A 27263-nucleotide genomic window follows, 5' to 3' on the forward strand; every position below is an offset into this window, starting at 1 on the left:
TAGGCTGTCTTGTCTGCAAACTTGATGATTGAGTTGGAGGCGTGCGTGGCCATACAGTCATGGGTGAACAGGGAGTACAGGAGGGGGCTGAGCATGCACCCTTATTGGGCTCCTGTGTTGAGGATCAGCTTAGTGGGGGTGTTGTTTCCTATCTTCACCACCTTGGGGCGGCCTGTCAGGAAGTCCAGGACCCAGTTGCACAGAGCGGGGTTCAGACCCAGGTCCCTGAGCTTAATGATGAGTTTGGAGGGTACTATGGTTTTGAAGGCTTAGCTGTAGTCAAGGAACAGCATTCTTACATAGATATTCCTCTTGTTCAGGTGGGATAGGGCAGAGTGTAGTGAGATGGTGATTGTATCGTCGGTGGATCTATTAGGGCAGTATGTGAATTGAAGTGGGTCTAGGGTGTCAGGTAAGTTGGAGGTGATATGATCCTTATCTAGCCTGTGGTGATTAATTGCACTGTCAAGGTGGAAAGGAAGTCCAGGAAAATAGATATTATTGTGGATGCGTGGAACTGTTCCATGGACTGGAGACTTCTCGGCTGAGGAGTTGCATGGAGTTGCATGGAGTAACGTCAAAAGCCTTTACCATCCTCTCAGGTCATAGAGCCTGAGAAGGGAGATTTGAAGATGTTTTTTATTGTTTTATTTTAGGTAGATTAGTTAGTTTTTCCTGTCACGTATGGGTTTTATTTATACTCAATTTTTTCAACCCCGTCCAGTTGGTGGCAGTAATAAACCTTTTTGGGTTGTAGTCTGACATAAAAGCCACAGAAGAAGAAGAAGACTCGGGCGATCCCATCCCTACTACGTCATTGGGAGAGCGACAAGAGCCACATGCGACAAATGCTTTTCTGAGCCAGAGTGGTTGGTATTATTTGAAAATATGGTGAAATCTGGAAAATTAAAATCTGGGGCCGCATCGAAACTGAAGCGATGGAAAAAGGGACACAGCAGCGACTCGAACCCCCAGACGAGCCGATTCAGACAGGCTGCCAAAAGCCGTTTCTTCAGCCGCCCCTCGGGTAAGCATTTGCAGCGTGCTCGGCCTGAGACGAGACAACACGTGGAAAGTCAGCCACTCAGCGAAGTTAGCAAGCAGTCTGTATTACACAATTTCTAAACAAAGAAAGGCTAGCTGTTTTCAACTTTTGTAACGTTTCTAACTTTCTGGAAAGTTGTCAGTGTCGTTTGAGTCCATTCTCATTGCTGTGTTAATAATGCAGCTATGCTGACCTATGAGTCATTTCATATGCTAGCTCCAACGAGCCTAGTGTCGACCATAGTAGTTCGAACTAACACAATCCTATGCTACGGGCTTTGGACTGTTTTATGGTTAGGCTCATCGTGACCTAGAGAGTTTTGTTAGTGCAATACACTATTTAATGGAATATTTCTAAACATTCGACCCCAAAACAACAACCCATTGTACATCCTTCAGTCTCTATATTTAAGCAATAAACCACGTGATCCGTCATGCCTCAACTGCGTTTATACAGCGGGTGGGTCTAATCCTGAATGCTGATTGGTTAAAAGCGCATTCCAACCCGTGTCTATTCCACAAGTTACCACCAGTTAAATCTATGACATTAAAAAGCCTATTTACGCTTAGAAAGAGGAAGGGAAGCGCTAAGGTACACAATAGTACATTTTGGTAGACCGAAGGTGCTCTTTGGTAAAAGGGGTAAATTGGTCATCAAAAAGGAGGACCAAGGCACTGTTCCTATAATTAAACAAAGTTTTTAAAATCCGATGCATGGCCTTAATCAGGGACTTCAAAAAAAAAATACAAACACGTCGGGTTTTTCAAACTTTCTATTGAACATGTCATACTAAAGGTGTTTTAATTAATTATATGAAGTGCCTTGGTCCTCCTTTCTTTTCGATCAGCCTATTTACTCTGTTCCGTCTGTCTGCTCAACCCACTGTCTCATCAGCCCAGGCAGGGAAGTTATAAACTTGATCTCCACTTTAAAAAGCATCTAGACATTATCACACACTTATTTTAGACTAACTTTTAGTATTCAACAGCGGGGATTTGTAAACCTTATTGTCTGTCTCCGACATTTGCAACATGGTTAAAATATTCAAATTCGATCTCCAACTGTCCATTGTAATGAACGTGTAACGTTAGGGTCGGGAGTCAGGTCGATAGGGAGGCAGGCATGCAGTGTTTCTCAGCCAGTCGAAATCATGAATCAGCTGGCATAGTTTCTAGATGTAAACAGACATGTGAATTGAAAAAAGGTGCAATGAAAAGAAGTGCAGCTAGTTTGCCGTCTTTCCAGCTTCAGTTTGAAGTTGTTAGCTGTGTTGTTAGCTATCTCCTCTGAACAACAGTGTCCTGGTGAGAGAGCACAGTTTCTATGCCAGGTGAAATCGCGCCTCATTAGCTCATTGTTATGGAAGTATTCAAATAAATTTCACTAGAAAACATCTTAAACAAGTGCAGCTACTGTTATTCTGTCTGCAAAGTTTGACGTGACTGTAAGTTGGCCGTAGTTGGCTATCAAGCAAGGGATAAGAACTTTGCAATCCAGTATGGCAATGGAACATTTGGAAAGAACGACTGGGTCTCTTACATAGATACAGAACAGAAACACCGAACCAATAGAACGACCAGCCGGCTTGTTCAAGAATGAAATAGTATGAATAAATTCATCGAAATAAGTTTTTTAATTAAAATACGTCAATCATTATTTGAATATGTTTTTAACTCGTTTGTCTCGGGCCTAACACTGGTTCCAAAATATCCTCCAAACACAGACTTCTTGGCCATTGTCACTTGATTAGAAAATGATTGAATTTGTAATTGCATTACCCAATTTTAAAACCATCATCCACTAAGAGGACCTAATGTCAGTCAGTAGTACACGACCCTTAGATACTGATATCTTCTCTCGCTCTCCAGAGAAGAGTGACCTGACAGTTGATGCACTCAAGCTGCACAATGAGCTGCAGGCAGGAACCCTGGAGAGGGGTGCGGGTGACCAGGGAGATGCCTGTATGGAGGAGACGGCAGAGCAGGCCCTTTCAGAGAGGAGCGCAGGGACCTTCCTCAGCGGGTTGTCGGACTGCTCTAACCTCACCTTCAGAAAGGTGCAGCGCTTCTGGGAGTCCAACTCAGCTGCCCATAAAGAGGTGTGTAACTCTGGGGGGCTGTACTATTCTAAATGACCTGGTAAGTGCACGTACAGTGCATTCGGAAAGTATTCAGACCCTTTGACTTTTTCCACATTTTGTTACATTACAGCATTTTAAAAATGATTAAATTGTTTTTGTTCCATCAATCTACACACAGTACCCCATAATGACAATGCAAAAATGTTTTTTTAGAAATGTTTGCAATTTATTAAATAACATTTACATAAGTATTCAGACCCTTTACTCAGTACTTTTTTGAAGCACATTGGGCATAGATTACAGCCTCAAGTATTATTGGGTAAGGTGCTACAAGATTAACACACCTGTATTTGGAGAGTTTCTCTTAATATTCTCTGCAGATCCTCTCAAGCTCTGTCAGGTTGGATGGGGAGTGTCACTGCACAGCAGTGAGAGACTTGTCTCGTAGCCACTCCTGCGCTGTGTGTTTTGGTTTGTTTTTCTGTTGGAAGATGAACCTTCACCCCAGTCTGGGGGCTCTGGAGCAGGTTTGCATCAAGGATCTCTGTACTTTGCTCCATTCATCTTTCCCTCGATCCTGACTAATCTCCCAGTCCCTGCCTCTGAAAAACATCCCCACAGCATGATGATGCTGCCACCACCATGCTTCACCGTAGGGATGATGCCAGGTTTCCTCCATATGTGACGCTTGGCATTCAGGGTTTTCATGTTTCTCATGGTCTGAGAGTCTTTGGTTGCCTTTTCCAAGCTGGCTGTCATGTACCTTTTACTGAGGAGTGGCTTCCGTCTAGTCACTTTACCATAAAGTCCTGATTGGTGGAGTGCTGCAGAGATGGTTGTCCTTCTGGAACGCTCTCCCATCTCTACACAGGAACTCTAGAGCTCTGTCAGAGAGACCATCGGGTTCTTGGTCACCTCCCTGACCAAGACCCTTCTCCACCGATTGCTCAGTTTGGTCGGACGGCCAGCTCTAGGAAGAGTCCTGGTGTTTTCCAAACGTCTTCCATTTAAGAATGGAGGCCGTTGTGTTCTTGGGGACCTTCAATGCTTCAGAAATATTTTGTTACCCATTACCAGACTTGTGCCTAGACACAATCCTGTCTCTGAGCTCTACGGACAATTCCTTCAATCTCATGACTTGGTTTTTGCTCTGACATGCACTGTCAACTGTGGGACCTTTATATAGACAGTTAAGCCTTTCCAAATCATGTCCAATCAATTGAATTTACCACAGGTGACCTCCAATCAAGTTGTAGAAACATCTCAAGGAGGATCAATGGAAATAGGATCCACCTGAGCTCAATTTTGTGTCTCATAGTCAAAGTCTGAATGCTTATGTAAATATGGTATTTCTGTTAATACATTTTCAAACATTTCTAAACATGCTTTCGCTTAGTCATTTTGGGGTATTGTGTGTAGATTGATGAGGGGAAAAATGTATTTAATCAATTTTAGAATAAGGCTGTAAAATATGTGGGAAAAGTCAAGGTCTGAATACTTTCCGAATGCATTGTATGTTAGGGTTTTGCCGGGGTAGGCCGTCATTGTAAATAAGAATTTGTTCTTAACTGACTTGCCTAGTTAAATAAAGGTGAGATGAAAATGTTGTAACAGAAGCTGACATCAACGGTGTATCACTGTTGTATTGATGTTATGTTAACCTCTCTGCTGCATAGGGTCTAAACCAATTACTTGCCAAAGATATTCACTATTCGTATCGGTCTCGTCCCATAGATATGTGCAGTGCTGGCTGCGGTGACTGAGGTGATTCGATCTCAGGGAGGGAAGGAGACGGAAACAGAGTACTTTGCAGCTCTGGTGAGTAGGGCCTAATTACCGCTTGTGCCTGTCTATCATAGTTTCAATATCACTAGATGAATGACCCTCCTACAAAGGTGTAATTGCGTTGGATGCTTGCACATGCGAACAAACTGGAGGCATATTAAAATGAATGTTATTCTCTGTTGCATTATGCTCCTGCATTGAAGTCAATCAGAATTCATACGTACAGTGGACAATACTCTGGTCTAACCAGGAGAACAATGGTTTGTTTTCAGACTAAACTTGGTGTGTGTCTCTCTCTCTCTGGTTTCAGATGACCACCCTGGAGGCAGTGGATTCAGGGGAGTCTCTGGCTGCTGTAGCCTACCTCCTCAACCTGGTTATGAAACGGTTAGTCCCACAGTTCGTCACAGCTCTCACCTATGCTAACTGTGGCCACTCGCTCTGTTTACATAAACTTGTCCAGTGATTTAACCTGTAGTGACGCCCAGTCCGTCAACGGGACCGTTATCATCATCTGACACTAATTAGCATAACTCAACGGACATAAATCTTCCTAGAAAAAAATCTTCCTATTCATGAAAATCACAAGTGAAATATATTGGAACATAGCTTAGCCTTTTGTTAATCACCCTGTCATCTCAGATTTTCAAAATATGCTTTACAGCCAACGCTAGACAAGCATTTGTGTAAGTTTATCATAGCATAGCATAGCATTATGCCTTGCTAGGAGCAGGCAAACTTGTCACGGAAATCAGAAAAGCTATCAAATCAAATCGTTTACCTCTGAACTTCGGATGTTTTCACTCACGAGACTCCCAGGTAGACAGCCAAACTTCATTTTTCCCCAAAATATTATTTTTGTAGGTGAAATAGCTCTGTTTGTTCTTCACGTTTGGCTGAGAAATCGCCCGGAAATTGCTGTCACCAAACGCCGAAAAATATTCCAAATTAGTTACATAATATCGACAGAAACATGGCAAACATTGTTTAGAATCCATCCTCAAGGTGTTTTTCTAATATCTATTCGATAATATATCAGTCGGGACAATTCATTTTTCACTCTGACCGATTGGAGTAATGGCTATCTCTGTATTTTACGTGAGAATCTCTCTCGGAGCCACCAAATTTTGGAGAATTTGGCTGTACGTCTACCGGCCTCATTAAAAAATGTCTCCTTTATCTGCCATTTCCATTACACGTCATAATTATATTTTTTGCGACAATGCTTTAGTCAAATAAACCTGGGTCAATAGAAATCTTCCTACTGTCTTAGGTCTGACTGTGGTTTATGTGTTTAAGTATTTAAGTGATTTGAATATGTATGTTGTGTCCCTCAGGGTTCCTGCACCAGTGTTGATTTGTAAGTTCTCTGACACGGCCAAAGCTCTGATGGACGTCATGTCCACCCTGGCCAGCTCAGAGTCCGCCTCCGCACTCAGATGGGTGAGTGTGTGTCCGTCCGGCGGGTACCTTTTTAACATAACACACATTGAATATTTAAATAAAGTTTTCTTTCTCCAGATCCTGTCGTGCCTCTCCACTCTTTTGCGGAAGCAGGATGTTACAGTGTGGAGTTACCCGTCTACTCTGCAGACATACCACGGTCTACTCAGCTTCACTGTCCACAGCAAGCCCAAGGTACGTGTGCCCCCGCACACACAGAGTACCTTATATTCACAATCATTTGGCAATCAATTGTTTCCACTCTCCACCTCAGATCCGTAAAGCAGCGCAGCATGGTGTGTGTTCCATCCTGAGAGGCAGTGACTTACTGTTTACAGACAACGCCCCGACCCACCACCCTGCTGCCGCGATGGCCGCCAAGTTCTGCATCAAAGAGATTGAACAGGCAGGAGGTACAACCCCCAACCTTTGGATTTTTTATTTTTTTTGTCCATGGTTTTATTTGAATGCAGAGGCAACGATTTACGTCTGTAATTTTATTTATGAGGACCGTTGTTTTAACTCTGTACTCTCAAAGCTTTGACTGACAGTGCTTGCGGATGATGATTATGCTACTGCAACACTGTCTTTAAGAAGGTCTGAAGCAAAGCTAGAGAACTCAAATCCCCCTTACATGACCCTTTGATTAAGCTTCTCTGGATATTTTTATTCAGGCAGTAAGGAGGACACCACCACCCTGCATGTCCTGGGTCTCCTGAAGGACCTCATGGTCACCTTCCCTCTCAATGCCGTCAAGTCCTGCTGTGAGACTCTGCTCAGGGTGATGACCCTCAGCCACGTGGTGAGAATACATACATACACACACACACACACACACACCTCACCTTCCCAAACTGACCTCTCCCTGCTTTCTCTCTCTAGTTGGTGACAGCATGTGCCATGCAGGCCTTCCATAAGCTGTTCAGTGGGAAACCCAACCCTGTTACCCTGTCTGCTGAACTCAATGCTCAGATCATCACGGTAAGGTCACAAAGCTAAAGTCACAGCCTGGGATCCAAAAACACCACCACATATTCATACCCCCAATTACACTGTAAACCTGGGCTGAAAATGGGTTAACGGTGCTGTGTTATGTTCTTTCTCTCTTCAGGCCCTGTATGACTACCTGCCCAGTGAGAATGACTTGCAGCCTCTACTAGCCTGGCTGGCTGTAATGGAGAAAGCCCACGTTCACCTGGCCGGGTAGGGTACTGCACCGGGAGGTTACACTACACCAGGGTACACTACACCAGGGTACACTACACCGGCAGCAGTAAAAAATATATTATTTTTATTTTTCCGGACTATACCGCTACTTTTTCCGGACGGTTTATACAAGCGGCTAATTTATGGATTTTTCCCGCTTTCACAAGATTCATGCCACCAAAAAACTGAGCGCCGTCACATAATGTGACGTAAATCGAGCGCGCTCAAACTTCCCATCATTCTGATTACGGTAGTCATTTTGTCACCCTCATCATGGCAAAGACACGGGGAAATGCATATGATGCAGCTTTCAAGTTGAAGGCGATCGATCTGGCTGTTGGAAAAGGAAATAGAGCTGTTGCACGGGAGCTTGGCCTTAATGAGTCGATGATAAGACGTTGGAAACGGCAGCGTGAGGAACTGCCTCAGTGCAAAAAGACAACAAAAGCTTTCAGAGGGAAGAAAAGCAGATGGCCCGAACTATAAAATGAGCTTGAAGACTGGGTCAACACACAGAGAGCAGACGGCCGAGGTGTTTCAACTGTGCAGATCCGACTGAAAGCCAAAACAATCGCCACCGCAATGAAGTTTGAGGATTTTAGAGGTGGACCATCGTGGTGTCTAAGATTTATGAGACGTAGTAAAGGCCTGTCCATCAGGGTACGGACGAGTCTGTCAGCAGCTCCCTCCCGACTACGAGGAAAAAGTTTTCACCGATGTTGGTTTTTAAACGCACGACGATGCCAAAAGAGAAATTCCCGAGAGGAATTGTTATGAAAGTCAACAAGAAAGGATGGATGACGGAAGGCCTAATGCATGAATGGCATACGGAGTGTTACGGCAAGCGATCGGGAGGATTCTTTCACAAGAACAAGGCATTGCTCGTGTTGGGCAGCATGAGGGCCCACATAACAGATTCTGTGAAAGTAGCCATCAAGAGGACAAACTCAATTCCAGCTGTGATTCCTGGGGGCACAACAAAGTATTTGCAGCCACTCGACATCAGTGTAAATCGTGCATTTAAGGTGGCGCTCCGTGTTCAGTGGGAGGCTTGGATGACAAGTGGGGAGAAATCCTTCACTAAAACGGGCCACATGCGAAGAGCAACTTATGGTCAAGTCTGCCAGTGGGTCCTGACAGCATGGAGCATTGTCAAAAAATCCACTATCATCAACTGGTTTCAAAAGGCTGGACTGCTGCGTGTTGTTGAGGGCAGTTCAGCGGGGAATTTGCCTCCGGATGAAAGTGAGGAGAGCGACAATGAAAACGATCCAACATCGGATGAAGCAATTCTGAGGCTATTCAACTCCGACACCGAAGGAGATGACTTCAGTGGTTTCAGTGCACAGGAGGAGGAAGATAGTGACCAATGACTTTCTTGGTAGGCTACTGTTTAATTTTTGTTCCAAGCCGTGTTTCGTTTAAAGGCTGTGTAAAGTTCATTTGTTTCAATGTACCGGTAGGCACCTACGGTTTATAGACATGTGCGGCTTATTTATGTACAAAATACATATTTTTAAATAATTCAGTGGGGCGCTTAATAGTCCAGAAATTACGGTAACTGAATGTTCTCTCTCTCTCTCCTCAGTGTTCAGTCATCTCTAAGTCTGGGTCATCTCCCTCGTCTCTTCTCCACAGCCATGTCCTGCCTCCTGTCACCTCACCCACAGGTCGTCTCTGCTGCCACCAATACACTCAAGGTAACATACTTCAAGCTCACCACATTGTTTACACCTACCCTGTTAAGTGGCCCTAACTGTGCTCGTGTGCTGTAGACTCTGCTGTCGGAGTGTGTGGCTCCTCGCATGGAGGAGATTGGCCCCGTCAGCCCCACCGCTTCCTCTGGAAACCCTTCCTACGTCTGCAAGATGTTCCGGTGAGACTCACACACACTCACCTAGGGATAGTGCGCTCACTCACTAGGGCTGGGTGATATGGCCTAAAACTTATAGCTGATTCATGTTCTTTTTTTCGCTAAATAAGCTTTGTTGCATAATTAAAGGTATTTCAAACAGTCAGGAATAATCTTAATGAATTCAGGGCTTGTAAAGTTATACCTAGGCTAAACATAAGACTTCAACCATAAGACCCACTAATAGTTTAATTCTTATAGCAAAATAGTTTAACCTGTTTTTGTTTTGCAATAGTCACTGATCTGGCTTTCAAGTCTCTCTATAAAAATGACCTTTTTGCTACAAGTGTAACTAGAACCATGCACATCAGCTATTAATGACCAACTTCTGGTAGAAGGCATTATAGACAATTAATACAGGTCACATAATCAAGGACAAGCCCACTGAGTAGCCAGCTAATCTTTATATTTAAAGTCTAGCCAACTTTGATCTATTTGCTTGCCTACAAGGTATAACAGTTGAGCAGTTATGAATACACCCTTGTCTGTCTGTCTCCAACTGTTGGAACAACATACCCTGTTCACTTTCTTTAGATGTTGAAATCAAAATGGCCTACCTGGATAAGAAGAAGCTTATTTCTCAGAATGAGAACAAGTTGCCAATTCCTTACACAAATTATTTTTATGCTCAGTGCACATTTTATAAAACGCATGAAATTGAGTATTAGTTTTCCACAATCATGTTCATTGATACTCCTGTCTTAGTAGGCTCTGCCCAGTCCAACATTTTCGGAGTTGATACTTAAACGGGTATTGTTACGTAGGTAAAGATTTCCTCTATTACGTTAAAATGTCTCGGTGTCTTTCGGTGTCCATATGACCTATTTTTTTTTTTAAACATTTTTATTTAAAAAAATAAATATATATTTATTTTTTTTTATTTTTTTTATGTCTGACCAAACCTCAAATGCAAATAGTGAGTGAACTGCTTGTCAGAGAGGAGGAAGGGATCTTTCGTCTCTTTGTTATGAGTGGCAGGGGGAGGGGCTTGGTGTCTGTGCTAATGAAACAAAGAACGTCCTTGATTTTTTTTTCGATTTGGAACATCAAGCTAAAACAATTTCTGTCTCACTCACTGACTCACGCAGGGGTCAAGGCATAATTAAGGAGTTTATTTATAGATATTTGTTTTGATATCCAGTTTTATGCTGCCTCTTGTGTATTGTAGTATCGTGGAGGAGGGTCTGTCGTATCGTTTCCACGCCTCCTGGCCGTTTGTTCTGCAGTTGCTGGGCTGCTTCTACAGAGCAGCAGGGAAACAAACGCACCCGGTCATGACCAAGGTAATGCTCCCCGACAGGACCAAGTTAACACACACAGTGGCTTTGTCATGCCCAACTACTTACCACTTGTTCTAGAACTGGATAATCATTTGAACTTTGTTTCTCTCAGTCTCTCCAGTCTCTAGCGGACCTGCGCTCCACCCCCCGGTTCCCGTTCTGTGGTGAGCTGGACCTGGCTGTAGGTGGCGCTGTAGAGAGCATGGGACCTGAAGTACTGCTGACCGCTGTACCGCTCAACATCACTGGACTGGAGTATGTCTGCTCCTGTGATTACTGTTTGTTACTAAGTTATAGCTGTTTATTATGTTTGTGGATTGAATTGTTTTTTTTGAAGGTTAGTTTGTATTGTGTCTTTTCAGAGTTGACCAGATTAATAATTTTGTGTGTGTTGGCAGAGACAATCTGGAGTTCCCTCGTAGTTGGTTGATCCCTGTCATACGGGATCATGTTAAGAACACGCAACTGGCTTACTACACATCATATCTCCTGCCGCTTGCTGCCACGCTCCGACAGAGAGGTAAATAATGGTTTGTGTGTGAATGGGTGTAAGCGTAAACAACAATGCATCGCTCATTTCTGTGCCTGTCTGTGTTGTAGCTGAGGAGTTGGAGAAGGCAGGACAGAAACTGGAGGCTAAAGTCTACAAGACACTCCAGCTGCAGGTAAGAATCTTGTTAGATTAGGTCTCCATACTGTGAGGGTGTTTTATATCTGTCATTTATACCACGGCATTGCTGTATACTCCATTCTGATTGGCTAGAAAGGGATTCTAGAGTGGGCGTTTAATATATCTCTCTGAAGTAGTTCCAACAATGGGCACCTTTTTACTGTTCGAAATCACTGTACCATGCAGTAGGGATGCACAGATATGGCATTTTTGGCCGATATGCGATATGTTCCTCGCCAAAAAAAACAATACTGATATTTAAAAATGTAGCGGCCTTTTTAAGCATTCTAGTGCAGTTAAATAGCTGAAACACACACTGACCAAAAAGTTATTTTGGTGGCATGTACGTATGTCCCCATCACCACTAAAACATAATCAAAACCTTTTTCTTTCATTTACTTGCTGTGCTGTTTCGTTTTTCGTTTGTTCCGTTGTTTCATTCTCAACGGGGATTTCATCATACATGTCAAGCAGTGACGTTTCAGCTCTGTCTGTCTGTGGCCTCTTTTTTTTGTCGTGGGTCCTCTTCGTCGGTACGCACGGTCACTGTGTCCGTTTCCATCTTGTCCAGCTGGGTCTAACATTTCATGTAAACCCTGTTTCTTGTCTGCATCGAAATAGCGGTCATTGTAGCTAGCATCGAGCATGGTGGCAACACAGTAAAGAGGCTCAGAGAGAATGCCACCGACTCGCTTGTTCACAGCCTCTGGTAGAGTACTTTTGCGAGTTTTAACCCCACGGTCTGTCGGCAGTTTTGTTGAGCAGGCGTTTCAATGCCATGACACCGGGAATCACGTCTGCTGCAGACACAGTTGATCAGCTTATTTTTTTGAGTCAGTTGTTCGAATGGAGCTTGGAGTGTGTTCACGTTTCAAACATCTCAAATGCCATTGAACTGGCAGCAGCGGTAAGAGAACCAGCGCGTTCGGCTTTCCTCAGTGCAAAATCCTCGTCGACCCACTGTGCAGTCAGACTCCGCATGCTCATGGGGCTGACATCGCTGATCCAAATGTCAGTCGTGAAGCTAATAGCAGTGACACCCATAGCAAGTAGCTCATGGATGGGCGTTTCATTGGAAACGGTGGTCCAACAACGAAAAAGCATTGATTTGAGCTCCCGAGTGGCACAGCGGTCTGAGACACTGCATCTCAGTGCTAGAGGATTCACTACAGACCCTGGTTTGATTCCAGGCTGTATCACAACCGACCGTGATTGGTAGTCCCATAGGGCAGCGCACAATTGGCCAGCGTCGTTGGTGTTTGGCCGGGCTAGGCCGTCATTTTAAATAAGAATTTGTTCTTTACTGACTACTTAAATAAATGTAAAAAAATAAAAAAATAATTTGTTTCCAGAGACTTGTTTTTTACAGCGTCTGATGACCTTAAGATAGTGAGCTTTGAACATGATTTTCTCTGGTCCCTCTTATACTATGTTGCAGTCATGACGCAAGTGGCGCTGTGCTCTCATTCCAACATGCTTTTACGTTTGACCAGATGTTTTCAGTTTGAATTTATATGTCATATTGGCAGATTTTCCTGACTCCTGGCGAGACGGGAACTTTTTCTGTACCAGCCGAAATCGCTCATCTGCATAGGCTACTTGTTATGGATGTATCCACAAATGTCACTAGAAAACAGCTTAAGCCAATGCTGTTAATCTAGCGGCCCTGTTTGACCTAACTTTGTTAGCTGGCAATGGAAAAGAATGCTACGCAGGCTGGAAGCAATCTAATATTATAATTAACTACTGGTGCATGTCTCCAGAAACCTTTTACCAAAATAACAAATGGCCAGTCCGCTTCTCTAGCAATCTAACCAATAGAACGAATGACCAGGTTTTAGTGGAAGGATGAAATGGTATGAATTTACTTACCGGCTGAAAGTATCGATAAAAGTCGACTCGACCAGTAAATTTGTGCTTTAGTTTTGTTTGGCAACCTTGGTATGGGTGGAATAAACCGCTCCTCATCGTCCATTGTCCCCCGTCCCCGTCCCCCAAAAAAAGGACAGTGTCAGTGTTTATCCCTTACATATCTACCAGACTTGAGTGTTGTCTCTCTCCTTGCATCCCTGTCAAAGCTATTGTGTACTTCCTGTCATAGCTGTACTACTCCTACTTAGGCCATATACATTTAATGACATGTTTAACGGATGCTGCTCATTTTTCTTAAAACAAAAAAATTGCTTCCAGTAAAGAGAGACAGAACTTTCTCAAATTATGGCTGAACTATGCCTCTTAAACTCATCTCTTGATGAGTCTTGATAGGTTTTGACTATATATTTTTTGTTTGTTGCTCGCCTCACTTTAAAAACATTTAATACAATTTGTATGGCCTCTTGGTGTTCCGACACTGAGGTGTTGTGTGTCCCTGTCACATCTGCACCGTGATAAGGTGTTTCGTTTTCTCACTGTGATATGGTGTGTTCTGTGATAGTGTGTCCATTCCTGGACCATGTCCATTCTTGGACCGTACTCACTGGTGTGTTTCTGCTCCCGTCAGATCTGGACCATGCTGCCAGGGTTCTGTTGGGGCCCTTGGACCTGCTGGTGTCGTTTAAAGGTGTAGCAAGGGCACTGGGCATGGCCATCAACGAACGGCCTGACCTACGACTGACCATCTGCCAGGCCATACGCACACTCATCACCAAGAGCTGTAACACCGGTACACACACACACACACACACACACACACAAACATAAAGCCTAGACATTAGCTCAAGTTTCTCATGTGATGATAGTTCCCAGAACCTCCTCTATTACACACACGCTATGTAGGTCAGTTGCTAAACGCTCCTCTGCTATGTTCCCCCTGTAGAAGAGGAGAAGGCGGAGGTGGGGCGTTTTGCCAAGAACTTCCTGCCCATCCTGTTCAACGTGTTCAGCCAGCAGCCTGCTCCTGGAGACATTGGCCCCTACAGGATGGCTGTTCTAGACACCATTAAAGTCTACCTGACTGTCACAGACCCACAGGTACACACTCTGGCTCCTTAACGATCACAATCTTTCTTTTGATTTCCTCGCCTCCTTCTCAAAACGCAATGGAGGACAAGTTCCAAAATTCCTCTCCTCTGACTTCTCCTCCCCTGAGTTGAGAAGGCGAGAAGAGAAGATTCACAGAATCTAGGAAAAACTGAGAGCCTCTTTCATGCTCATTCATTTAGAGACGCACACCTCCATGCCTCAACAAAATGCCTAACAAAAATGTACGTTTTGTCTCCTCCTGGTGGTGTAATGTTTTACCTCTCAGATGGTGTGTACCTTCCTATCGAAAGCTACAGAAAGACTCAACAGCCCAGACAGCACTGAGTTCATACGGTAGGAATGTGCTTAGTTAGTTATGTTTGGGGTGAATTATAAGATTACATTTCTGTATTACAATTGAATTGCCAATTACATTACTGTACAATGCCAAGACCACATTCCTATTAACATTTAACAAAATGAAATCAGAATCTTACATCTGTGTCTCTCCCCAGGTTGTCTGTAATGGACCTGATGGTTGCCATGGCACCCTGTGTAGATGAGGTCACAATGAGTCAGACCTTTGAGCTGATTAGGCCATACCTGGAGGTTAGGACATGTGACATTTTGACTGCGCAAAGATGTTGAGATGTTTTCCAAACCAGCCATATTATTTTAAATGCTAAACACGTCACTTTTAAAAGTGCGTAATATATTGTTTAGATTAACAGGAGTTGAATAACAGATTTATTTCCCCCCCCACAGCTCATACATGTTTCCCTTTCTGATTTTTGGGTGTTTAGAATAAGGAGCCACACATGCAGAAGAAGGCATACCGCGTTTGGAGGAGATGTGTGGTGGAGAGAGGGAGGAGTGTAGATCTTTCGTTCTCTCTCACCTAGAGACGCTCAAACACGTTCTGCTGGGGACACTGAAGAATGCTTCATCTCCCGCCAAGAGGGTAAGACTGTGTGTACTCCTCGCCCTTAACTGAGTGCAAGGTCGGCTCAACCAGCTCAATTTTGTCTAACTCTCCCTCTCGTTCCCTTTTCCTCTCTCAGCCCAGACTAAAGTGTCTTATCCACATTGTGAAACAGCTGAGTGATGAACACAGAGACTTCATCACTGCCCTGCTACCAGAGGTATATATATACACACACACACACACACACGAGCGCACACATACTCACGCTAGCACTCACAAACTTACACTATTCTTTAACTTTCCTAGGTGATCATATGTACTAAGGAGGTGTCAGTGGGAGCTCGTAAGAACGCCTACACTCTACTGGTGGAGATAGGAAACGCTTTTATCAGGTTCTGTGGAGATGCCAAAGGTAAGGATTACTCGACCAGAGGCGTTTGGTTAGGCTTACATGTCCTCTAGATTCTTACTATCACGTAGAGTTACTCCCCGTCTTTCTGTCCCTGTCCCTTTGTAGAAGCCTTGGAGCAGTACCTACTGTTGGTCTACGTGGGGCTGACCGGCTCGGTCACGATGATCACATGTACAGTCCTGGCTCTCACCAGACTGGTCTTTGAGTACAAAGGTAAACCAACTCTATTCCCCTCACTGACACTGTTTACAGTGTGTGTTTATGGTGTGTTTATGTCCCTCTAGTTCAGGGCTTTCAAACTTGTTTCATGGAGGGTTGAGTGTCTGCTGGTTTCCATTAATTCTTTCCTTTCAATTTGTATCCAGTCAAGACATAGACAACCAGGTGAGGGGACTTCCTAACTCATCAGTGACCTTAGTTGATCAATCTAGTACATGGGAGGAGTGAAAATCGCAGACACTCAGCCCTCCGTGGCATGAGTTTAACAGCCCTGCTCTAGCTGATTTCATCACTGGTGCAGCTGTTACAAAGTGTGTGTGTGTGTGTCAGACTCTATAGACATGGGATCGATGGAGCACCTCCTACACAACGTGTGCCTGCTGCTGACGTCTCGGACCAGGGAGATTGTGAAAGCAGCGCTCAGCTTCGTCAAGGTCATCCTCTTCGTCATGGACCCCAAGACACTGGCTGGACACGTCACTGTGATGGTAGGGTTGTGTGCGATATGTGTTGGGTTTCTGGGTCTGTGTAGCAGAAAACCACTTATGTTGGTGCTGAAGTTGGTTTGCAGAACTTTGCTTGAACATTGTTGTGTCTCTCTCTCAGATGGAGGGTGTTGGGAACATCAAGGATGACGTTAGAAGACACTTCAGGACGAAACTGAAAAACATTTTCACCAAGTTCATCAGGAAGTTTGGGTAAGTTTAGGAAACATATTTGATTTGACACTTTTCACTCTAGTTTGCTTGTTAGATGATTAGCCTTATGTGGATCTGAGTTGAAGAGTGGCATGCTGTAGCTGTTTTTATCAATACCCACATGGCAGTAATGGACAGGGACATACGTGGATATTGTACATACATTGGCATGGATGTTCCATATCCTGTATGATACGTGTTTTGCCCGAGATACTTGGTACACCCCTAATAATGATGTCATTCACAAGGGGGGGCACGGCACGTCTGAGACCACTCTCTCACACACACACAGTCAGTTCGCTGAGCCAGTAGATAATATTTGGGAGGGATGTGCGAGAGGGACTGATTTTAAGTGAATTAATAAAGTTTGTGGCAATACGCTTTGCATATTTTGTGGGCGTTTCACAAAGAACGAGGGGAGTTTATTGATGTTAGCTTCAACTGTAAGCTAGCAAGGAAGGTTAGACGGCCAAGCTGAAATCTATCGGTATCTCCTTGCATTGTTTTTGTAACCGTTTCGACATGCCGTGTCGCATTATTCAAGAGTGTTAGCTCCCCACTCATGCTGCACAGAAGGGGGACATCGGCTGTGCTGATAGACTGACTTGATCCGTGAGACACAGTTGACATTACCGGAAGCAACAAACTCTAGTACCGAAAACTTATTTCATGTTCAGTATTGGAAAAGGTACAGAAGTTTCAGTACGCCGTTCAACACTACATGGGCATATGGTTTACATTGTTTTCATGCTCATCAAACCATTGTGACCACGCTTGCCCTGTGGATGGGGGCATTGCCATGGTAGCCAAAATACTGGCCTGCCCCACATTTGTATAGATGACTTTAAGCATTATGGGATGTTATACCGACCTACAGGGGTTCTAAAATCCCAAATCAAAGGGCTAAATGATCCATGGTATGACTATCTTACAACAATTCCATATGTAGACTTACCTCCGGAAGGGCTTAACTCCGGAACCACACCTGTGTGGAAGTATCTGCTTTCAATATATACTACCGGTCAAAGGTTTTAGAACACCTACTCATTCAAGGTTTTTATTTTTTACCATTTTCTACATTGTAGAATAATAGTGAAGACATCAAAACTATGAAATAACACATCAGCACTCCATCAGTCTCCTTGGTCAAATAGCCCATACTAAGCATGGAGGTGTGTTGGGTCATTGTCCTGTTCAAAATCCAATGATAGTCCCACTAAGCCCAAACCAGATGGGATGGCGTATCGCTGCAGAATGCTGTGGTAGCCATGCTGGTTAAGTGTGCCTTAAATTCTAAATAAATCAGTGTCACCAGCATAGCACCACCAAACCATAACACCACCTCCACAATACTTCACAATATTCACCCACACCAAAAATCTCCGATTTGGACTCCAGACCAAAGGACAAATTTCTACCGGTCTAATGTCCATTGCTTGTTTCTTGGCCCAAGCAAGTCTCTTCTTCTTATTGGTTTCTTTGCAGTAATTCAACCATGAAGGCCTGATAGTGCTTGATGGTTTTTGCGACAGCACTTGAAAATACTTTCAAAGTTCTTGAAATGTTCCGTATTGACGGACCTTCATGTCTTAAAGTGATGATCGACTGTCGTTTTCTCTTTGCTTATTTGAGCTGTTCTTGCCATAATATGGACTTGGCCTTTTACTAAATAGAGGTATGTTCTGTATACCTCCCCACCTTGTCACAACACAACTGATTGGGTCAAACGCATTAAGAAGGAAAGAATTTCCACCAATTAACTTAACAAGGCACACCTGTTAATTGAAATGCATTCCAGGTGACTACCACATGACGCTGGTTGGGAGAATGCCAAGAGTGTGCTAAGCTGTCAAGGCAACGGGTGGCTACTTTGACAAATCTCAAAAATTAAATATTTGTGTTTAACACTTTTTTTTTGGTTACTACATATGTGATATTTCATAGTTTTTGATGTCTTCACTATTATTAATAAATGTAAAAAATAAAGAACCCCTTAAATTAGTAGGTGTTCTAAAACTTTTGACCGATAGTGTACACTGAAAAAAAATAGATAAACACAACATGTAAAGTGTTGGTCCCATGTTTCATGAGTTGAAATAAAAGATCCCAGAAATTTTCCATACGCACAAATCTTTACTCTAAAATGTTGTGCACAAATTTGTTTATCCCTGTTAGTATTTCTCCTTTGCCAGTATAATCCATCCACTGACAGGTGTGGCATAGCAAGAAGCTGATTAAATCATGTGAAATACATTGATTAGGGCCAAATTCGTTTTATATTGACTGATTTCCTTATATGAACTTTATAATTGTTGCATTTATATTTTTGTTCAGTGTACTTTGTTCCCTCATTTACTCAAGTGTTTCCATTATTTTTCGCAGTTACCTGCACGTTATAAAACATTCAAGTTAAAAAAACAGTGAAATCCAAGACTATGTACATTTAGGGCAATGTACATTGTGAAGAGGACTGGCCCACCCCTCATAGCCTGGTTTCTTCCTAGGTTTTGGCCTTTCTCGGGAGTTTTTCCTAGCCACCGTGCTTCTACACCTGCATTGCTTGCTGTTTGGGGTTTTAGGCTGGGTTTCTGTACAGCACTTTGAGATAGCCCTTCTTACATCAGCTGATATATAAATACATTTGATTTGTAGGTTTGAGTTGGTGAAAAGCAAGCTGCCTGCGGAGCATCATAAGGTGTTGGTGAACATCCGTAAGGCTGAGGCCAGAACCAAGAGATCAAGACTGGCGGAAGAAGACCACGACGACTCAGACAGCGGGGACGACAAGCCAAGAGCCAGGGGAGCGAGGTATGCACACGCTACACTACTCTTGACTCCGTAATACACATCTTAACATTCGATTTGTGACTCTCTCTTCATCACTTCTTCTGTCCTCTTCCCTCCCTCAGTATTGAGGAGATCTTGGCCGAGTCTGACTCTGATATGTCAGATGACGAAAGGCCTAAGGGCGCTAAGACCCAGAAGAAGCCCACAAAGCAGAAGGGGCGGGCCTGGCTGAAGGAGGGACAGGGAGATGAACCACTCAACTTCCTGGATCCCACTGTCTCCCAGAGGGTCTTGGGTAATGGAGCCTTTACTCTCAACTTTGTGGTGTTGAAACTACTGCTGTGTTTCATTCCAGGGAGTGTATTTCCTTCCCTTTGGTCATTCAGATCAGGATGAAACGTCTAGAACTACTGCTAACATCCACCCGGTTGTCTCCGATCAACAAAGAGAAGTGATCGAGGGAAGGAAGGATTGTCTGGAATGAAATATGACTAATGTTGATCTAGATTTGTTCATTAGGACATGCAAAGGAAAATGTTTTAAACATTTTGCGATATTAAAATGAGCAGTTCTTATTCGACAAGTCAATGTAGTTTCTTGCTGTTAATGTCATTTTCTTTTTGGTGCTTAAGGATCACGACCCATGGTTTTTGGTAGACAAGGAGATTAATTGTTTTGTATGGAGAGTGTATGTATTGACCTGGGAGTGTGTGTGTGTTTCAGCCACCAACCCAGACACGAAGAAGAGGGCAAAAGTTCAGCACAACTTCAAGGTCACGCCAGACGGAAGACTCATCATCAAAGAGGACAATGACGAGGGAGACAAGACTAAAGATGGTAGGACACAGACACCCAAACTCACTCTTTGTTATGGGAGGAGAGAGAAGTGATCTGAAATTCTCTTCAACCACATTTTCATCTATAACTAATTAAAATAAAAATATATTTTATCTTCCAGTTTGTGGAAATGGAAATGAGTATTTTGCCTTCACCCACATTACTCCATCTCTACATCTAGTAATAGTCATAACCTGCTTCTGCTTTCTCTTTGCGGTCCAGGTTGGGTTACTGTGTAGCTAAATTATGATGTGAAAAGGGCTTTATAAATCCACAAATCCATCTTTTTTGTTCACATTTCAGTATGATGTTTCTCTCTTCCCTTACAGATGATGAGGGAGAGATGAAAGACATTCTGGAGGAGGCTGGAGTCAAGAGTGTGAGTATCCATCAGCGTTGCCTAACTGTTTTCCACGTTACCATGGGATCTGTGCTCACTGTGGCGACTTCCTTTCCTAGACATGGTACACAACCTCCCCATGTCCCGAATAAAGCTCCTTTCATGTTGTAGCATCGGGACAATATGCACAAACACTCGTGAAACTGGCTTCATCGGAGGGATTTACAACCCGTTTGATTACAACCCAACCTGTTAAATGCGTCAACCCTAAAGTTCACTTAGGCTGCATTTACACAGGCAGCCTAATTCCGATCTTTTGCCACTTAATTGGTCTTTTGACAAATCATTTGATAATTGTGCAACATGTCAGAATTGGGCTGCCCATGTAAACGCAGCCCAAGTCTCCCATTGCCATTAATTAGGTTGGATAAAGTTAGGATTTGCCACAAAATTAATATCATTGTGTAAGAAGTTGCCTGCTGAGATTACTGACACAAGGGTGGGAAGAGTACTGAATATTCTACTTCAGGTGGAAGTACAGTTTAACCTCATTCAATGTAATGGCAAAACGTAGATTTCCGCCTAAATAGACATACCCAAAGGTACATGCTATTCATGTGTAATTACATGATTCTGACATGCAAAGACTTGGTATGTATTTGGAAAGAAACATCTGGGAGATTATGAGGAAATGATAGGAGTTACAGTTGAAGTCGGAAGTTTACATACACTTAGGTTGGAGTCATTAAAACTCGTTTTTTTCACTCCACAAATTTCTTGTTAACGAACTATTGTTTTGGCAAGTCTGTTAGGATATCTACTTTGGCATGAGACAAGTAATTTTTCCAACAATTGTTTACAGACAGTGAGTTATAAGTGAAATAATCTATCACAATTCCAGTGGGTCAGAAGTTTACATACACTAAGTTGACTGCACCTTTAAACATCTTGGAAAATTCCAGAAAATGGTGTCATGGCTTTAGAAGCTTCTAATAGGCTAATTGACATCATTTGAGTCAATTGGAGGTGTACCTGTGGATCTATTTCAAGGCCTACCTTCAAAATCTGTGCATCTTTGCTTGACATCATGGGAAAATCAAAAGTAATTAGCAAAGATTTAACACAATATTGTAGACTGCCACAAGTCTGGTTCATCCTTGGGAGCAATTTCCAAACACCTGAAGGTACCACGTTCATCTGTACAAGCGATAGTATGCCAGTATAAACACAATGGGACCACACAGCCGTCATACCGCTCAGGAAAGAGAGGCGTTCTGTCTCCTAGAGATGAATGTGCTTTAGGACGAAAAGCACAAATCAATCTCAGAACAGCAGCAAAGGACCTTGTGAAGATGCTGGAGGAAACAGGTACTAAAGTATCTATATCCACAGTAAAAACGAGTCCTATATTGACATAAACTGAAAGGTCACTCAGCAAGGAAGAAGTCATTGCTCCAAAACAGCCATAAAAAAGCCAGACTACGGTTTGCAGCTGCACATGGGGACAAAGATCATACTTTTTGGAGAAATGTCCTCTGGTCTGATGAAACAAAAATAGAACTGTTTGGCCATAATGACCATCATTATGTTTGGAGGAAGAAGGGGGAGGCTTGCAAGCCGATGAACACCATCCCACCCATGAAGCATCATGTTGTGAGGGTGCTTTGCTGCAGGAGGGACTGCTGCACTTCACAAAATAGATGGCATCATGAGGAAAGAAAATTATGTGGATATATTGATGCAACATCTCAAGACAGTTAGTCAGGAAGTTTTAAGCTTGTTTGCAAATGGGTCTTCCAAATGGACAATGACCACAAGCATACTTCCAAAGTTGTGGCAAAATGGCTTAAGAACAACAAAGTCAAGGTATTGGAGTGGCCATCACAAAGCTCTGACCTCAATCCTAGAAAATATGTGGGCATAACTGAAAAAGCATGTGCGAGCAAGGAGGCATTCAAACCTGACTCAGTTACACCAGCTTTGTCAGCAGGAACGGGCCAAAAATTCCCCCAACTTATTGTGGGAAGCTTGTGAAAGGTTACCTGAAACGTTTGACCCAAGTTAAACAATTTAAAGGCAATGCTACCAAATACTAATTGCGTGTATATAAACTTCTGACCCACTGGGAATGTGATGAAAGAAAAAAAGCTGAGATAAATCATTCTATACTTTTATTCTGACATTTCACATTGTTAAAATAAAGTGGTCATCCTAATTGACCTAAGACCAAATTTTTTTTTCTATTATTAAATGTCAGGAATTGTGAAACACCTTAGCCAAAACATTTAAACTTAAGTTTATGTAAACTACTATATGTCCACAGTTTCTGGTTAGGGTAGATTCTAATAGTCACAGTGGGTACAGCATCTCCTATACACTTCCTGATAAACTCAATCACCGTATCAGTGTATTCGTCTATGTTATTCTCAGATGTTACCAGGAACATATCCCAGTCCGCGTGATCAAAACAATCTTGAAATGTGGATTACGATTGGTCAGACTAGCGATGAATATTCCTTTTTCAAACTCCCGAAAGTGCCTAAACATTTAGCCTAGACATATCCAATGTATTGTCCCCACATACAAATGAACTGTTTCTAAAAAATATATATATATATATTATATGCAACAGATATACACACAACAATATATAAAAATGTCTTATCAACTTGGTTACACACGTGTCCTTCACTAAAAAAGGTGCAAGAATAGAAATAAGCTGAACTATTTACAAATGGCTTTTGTTTTGCATCAAAAGTGTAGATAGATTAGATTCCACTTTCACCATAGCTTGTGCATGTTGTGACTTCACTTGGCATGCGAGTTGGATAGTGGCACTCTCCTTGAGTGGGGGGTCTTGTTGATAGTTGTGAGGTTGATTTGGGCCCCCAATTCAGCCATTCCCAACACCAACTGCTCTCGGAAGGCCAACTGGGAAAGAGGGGTTTGACCTTTTTGCTTTGGTCATCTGCTTGTGGAGAATTAAAGCTATTTTATTGTAGCAATGTCAACAAAGTGTTGAAATAGTCTTATACTATTTCCTGGTCTAGTGGAGGACCTGGTAGTAGTGCAAATAGAAGCACAAATAAACAATGGTCATGACTTTAGTGGCCTCTCCAAAGTTACAAGGATGAAAAGGCATACAGTGAACTAATATGAAACATGGACAATAACTACTTTGGAATTATATAAACATTGAAATGACTTGTTACATAGGCCTATGTAAACTAAATCAAAAGCGCAAAATGCAGACAACTTATAACTCTAAAAGGGGATCCAAGTCGAAATCCTCGTTGTCCAAATATTTTTTACGTTTTTTTTCCCCCTTGAGACGCCATCTTTTATGCTAAAGCGATGTCACTTTAATTTCAGTCTGTTTACATTGTTAATGTAGCATGCTCTGTGCGTCTTGTGTCTGAGCCAGGTAGCAATATTTTGCATTACGCATGAAAGGTTCTAGGCCTTGCTTTGTCCCACCCAGGTGAACTGCATATCCCTGGAAAGCTTATCTCATTGGCTACAAAACTGTCAATGTGCCATAACCAATCCCCTGTGTAATGGATGCCTACAGTGTGTAAGCAAGCAACATATTTTTGATGCGCAAAGTCACTCAGTGGACATTCAATGTTGCTATTAAGTCATACATCTTCCGATAACATTGTCAATATGTTAGATTTGTTCCTACCAACCTAAGGATTCATTTGATGCCCCCATGTTGCTATAGGTCAAACACAGACCAACTCGAAGCTTACCTTGTAAGATGTTTGATGAAAATGTTGAGCAAAATAAACATTTTCACTCTTGGGGCTGGTGATCAATAACTAGGTCACATGCAGACAAATAATATATTCCCATGATTTGTGGAGTCCTGGCTGTCGGTGTGTATCAACGTATTCAGTGTTTATTTTGTTTATGCTTCACAACGCTAACCGGAATGTAAGTAGTAGCCATCTTGAAATTAGGTCATCGGCTCGGCCTCCCCTTATATATTTGTATGCCAAAATATATGGTAGTAAATCACACCCAAGATTTAAGGCACCGATCAATAGCCAAGAATTTCAGCTTTCTGTAGACACCCAGCTTTTGCAGATAGCCCCTATCGTTCTCATGCCAGACTTTACAATTAAGATGGTAATGAAATTTTACTCAAGTAGAAGTCAAATTACTGGTGTAAAAAAACATGAGTAGCTTATTTAAAAGGTACTCAGAGTAAAAGTAATTGAGTTATTAAAGATTGACCTTGAGAATTGGCTAATTTGGTTAGTATAACAATTTTCAGGTAATCTTATCTTTTCCTTTTATTAATGGAAGATATTAAATTAATGTACAGTAGGAACTAGGTTAATTTATCAGTTGTAACAAGGCACATCTATGTTAAAAAAATCAAATAAGCTATTCAAATGTAAAGCTAAATAATAAAAAATAATCAATACAAAATAAAGTGCATAAACAAAGTTGCCAGACTTCAATATTCTTCAGACTCCAGAAATAAACAATTGTAATTCTTTCAACCATCAATCACTCATTCACCCCTCTGTTACTTTTAATGTCATGGAACTGGCTGATATTCACTCAATCACCCATTTATACTCTTTCCCTCACTCACAAGCTCCCCCATTCACCAGGGTGGAAAGAGTACTGAAAAATCCCACTCAAGTAGAATAACTGTTACTGACTAAAAAAAATACTTGAGTACCAGTACTCGGAAAAGCTACTCTGACAGTAACAAGAGTATTTGAAGTGTGTTACTTCCTACCTCTGCTGACACAACTTCTGAAACCTCTGAACCCCCCCCATCTCTTTCTCTCTTAGATAAAGACTAAGAGGAGGACATTCCGGGATGGTCATTACGATGATGACATGGAGATTGAACCCCAGCTGAAATACAAAGGTACAGCTGACTAGAAGTCTGTCTCTATTTGTCTGTGTGTTCTGGTTGCTGGTCTCAGCCATCTCTTGTGTGTATGCATTCATGCAAGTTTTCTTTCTTTCAGCTGGAGGCTCGGGGATCCACAGACCTCTGGGTGGGAGCAGAGACCTGGGGGGAGACTACAAGGCCAAGGTGACACATGCACACAGGCTGAAGTGTGTTTAGGTTGATTTCAAGCGGGGACTATTGGTCAGCTCAGCTCTTTGTTGAATCTCTGCAGGGCTGAAGTGTGTGCTTTTTGTTTTTTTCTCCAGAAGGGTAAAGGAGATGTGAAGAGGAAAGGAAAGGTTGATCCATATGCCTACATCCCTCTGAGGAAAGCACAGCTGAACCGCAGGTAAACGCATAGTAATGAACTAGTAATAAACATTGTAGTAGAGTTGTAATGGTGAAAGCTTAATAACCCTTTGTTGTGTTTTGTGTGTGTGTAGGAAGAAAGCAAAGATGCAGGGACAGTTTAAAGGCATGGTGAGAGGGGCCCAGAAGGGAGCGCAGTCTGGGAAGAGGATGCAAAGGAACAAGAGGAGGGCCTGAAAGGTTTACATCCCAACAGTTGAAAGTGTGTCCTTCTGCCTGTTGTCCAAGAGGGACTGTGCATAGAAATCTAATTAAAGCTAATTCTATGGGTCTGAGTCTATGCAGTTTATTGCTTGGGCATACCCCCCCCCGAACAAGCAGTCCATGTATGTCTGCGAGAAACAGAATGGGAGAAGGAACGAGAATTTGAAAAGGTCTTCAAATGGATCTGTAGATTTCTCTTTTGGGGGGGGGGGTCTTGCATAATTCCCATTGTATCCATTGATAACAATCAGGCATACACATGAAACTTTAGCTTTATAGGTGTATTCAATTAAAATGTGTAAAGATGGATAAACATCTGTTTTTTAAATGTATTTATGTGCCCTACTTTTAAGGATGGGGGGGGAAAAAATGTTGGTGTGAAAATTAAGAATGACTTGTTATTGCTCTGTTTGACCGCTAGATGGTGGTCTAGATTGCGGTTGAATATAAACAAGAGTTGGTTAAAATTCATATTCCTGCGCATGAAATTAGGATTACTGTTTGAATGTATTAAACTATTGATTCATCAGATTTAACAGTTTTCTTTGTTTAAGATTGGCATGAATGAAATAGTTAACGGAAGTGGATTTTTGCCAAATTCAAAATCAACACCTAGCCCCAGACACTTCTCCATTTTTAGATTTGATTAACATCAGCAATATGGCTTCTTCTATAAGACGTACACTCATCCCTTTCTTCCAGATCTACAAGGCGGCATACCAAATTGGCTGTAGGGTTGGGGAGGCTGGGAGTTTATCCTTGGGAGGCTTTGGCTGTCGTGTTTGAATGAAGCAGTCTGTCATTTCTGTGGTGGAGCCCTGTTCCCGCTGTACTAAAGCAACCGTGAACAGGAGAGCAACAGAATGGCTCCATTCATGAGATGACTAGAGTACTACAACACTCCTACTGTTCATTGTTCTGACCAACCCCTCTGACACAGCAGAGCAAAGGAAGTCTGGCCTGCTTGCTCTCTCCTTCCTTCCCTCACACTCTTTCTAATCTCGTCACCCAGACCCAAATAGCTGTGCTATGTAAGTCTCATGAGAGAATGCCCTCTGTAACCTGAGCAGATTTCAAGATAATGAAGACCATGAGACTGTGCACAAGGGTTGGTGAGTGTGAGATCTGTCATCACTTGAAGCCTGAGTTCTTGTCTTGTGGTCAGCAAATTA

General features: G+C 42.6%; 1 protein-coding gene across 1 annotated transcript; it reads left to right on the plus strand.

The window, feature by feature from the left end:
* The first annotated feature begins 807 nt into the window (after positions 1-807).
* On the plus strand, positions 808-26622 carry rrp12 (ribosomal RNA processing 12 homolog). Its single transcript, XM_064932063.1, is given in 36 exon segments — positions 808-1027; positions 2914-3143; positions 4860-4943; positions 5221-5297; positions 6248-6353; positions 6432-6548; positions 6628-6766; positions 7028-7155; positions 7236-7334; positions 7465-7556; positions 9148-9259; positions 9335-9435; positions 10640-10754; positions 10864-11006; positions 11150-11271; positions 11352-11416; positions 13922-13946; positions 13949-14083; positions 14237-14391; positions 14669-14736; positions 14898-14991; positions 15186-15219; positions 15222-15343; positions 15444-15524; positions 15614-15719; positions 15825-15932; positions 16269-16426; positions 16545-16636; positions 19289-19444; positions 19546-19718; positions 20147-20260; positions 20590-20639; positions 25413-25491; positions 25595-25662; positions 25785-25867; positions 25962-26622. Coding segments are annotated over 36 exon segments (3873 nt in total). The 5' UTR covers positions 808-888; the 3' UTR covers positions 26065-26622.
* The last annotated feature ends 641 nt before the right edge of the window (positions 26623-27263 follow it).

The sequence above is a fragment of the Oncorhynchus masou genome, chromosome 23, assembly GCF_036934945.1.
Source record: "Oncorhynchus masou masou isolate Uvic2021 chromosome 23, UVic_Omas_1.1, whole genome shotgun sequence".
Taxonomy (NCBI): domain Eukaryota; kingdom Metazoa; phylum Chordata; class Actinopteri; order Salmoniformes; family Salmonidae; genus Oncorhynchus; species Oncorhynchus masou.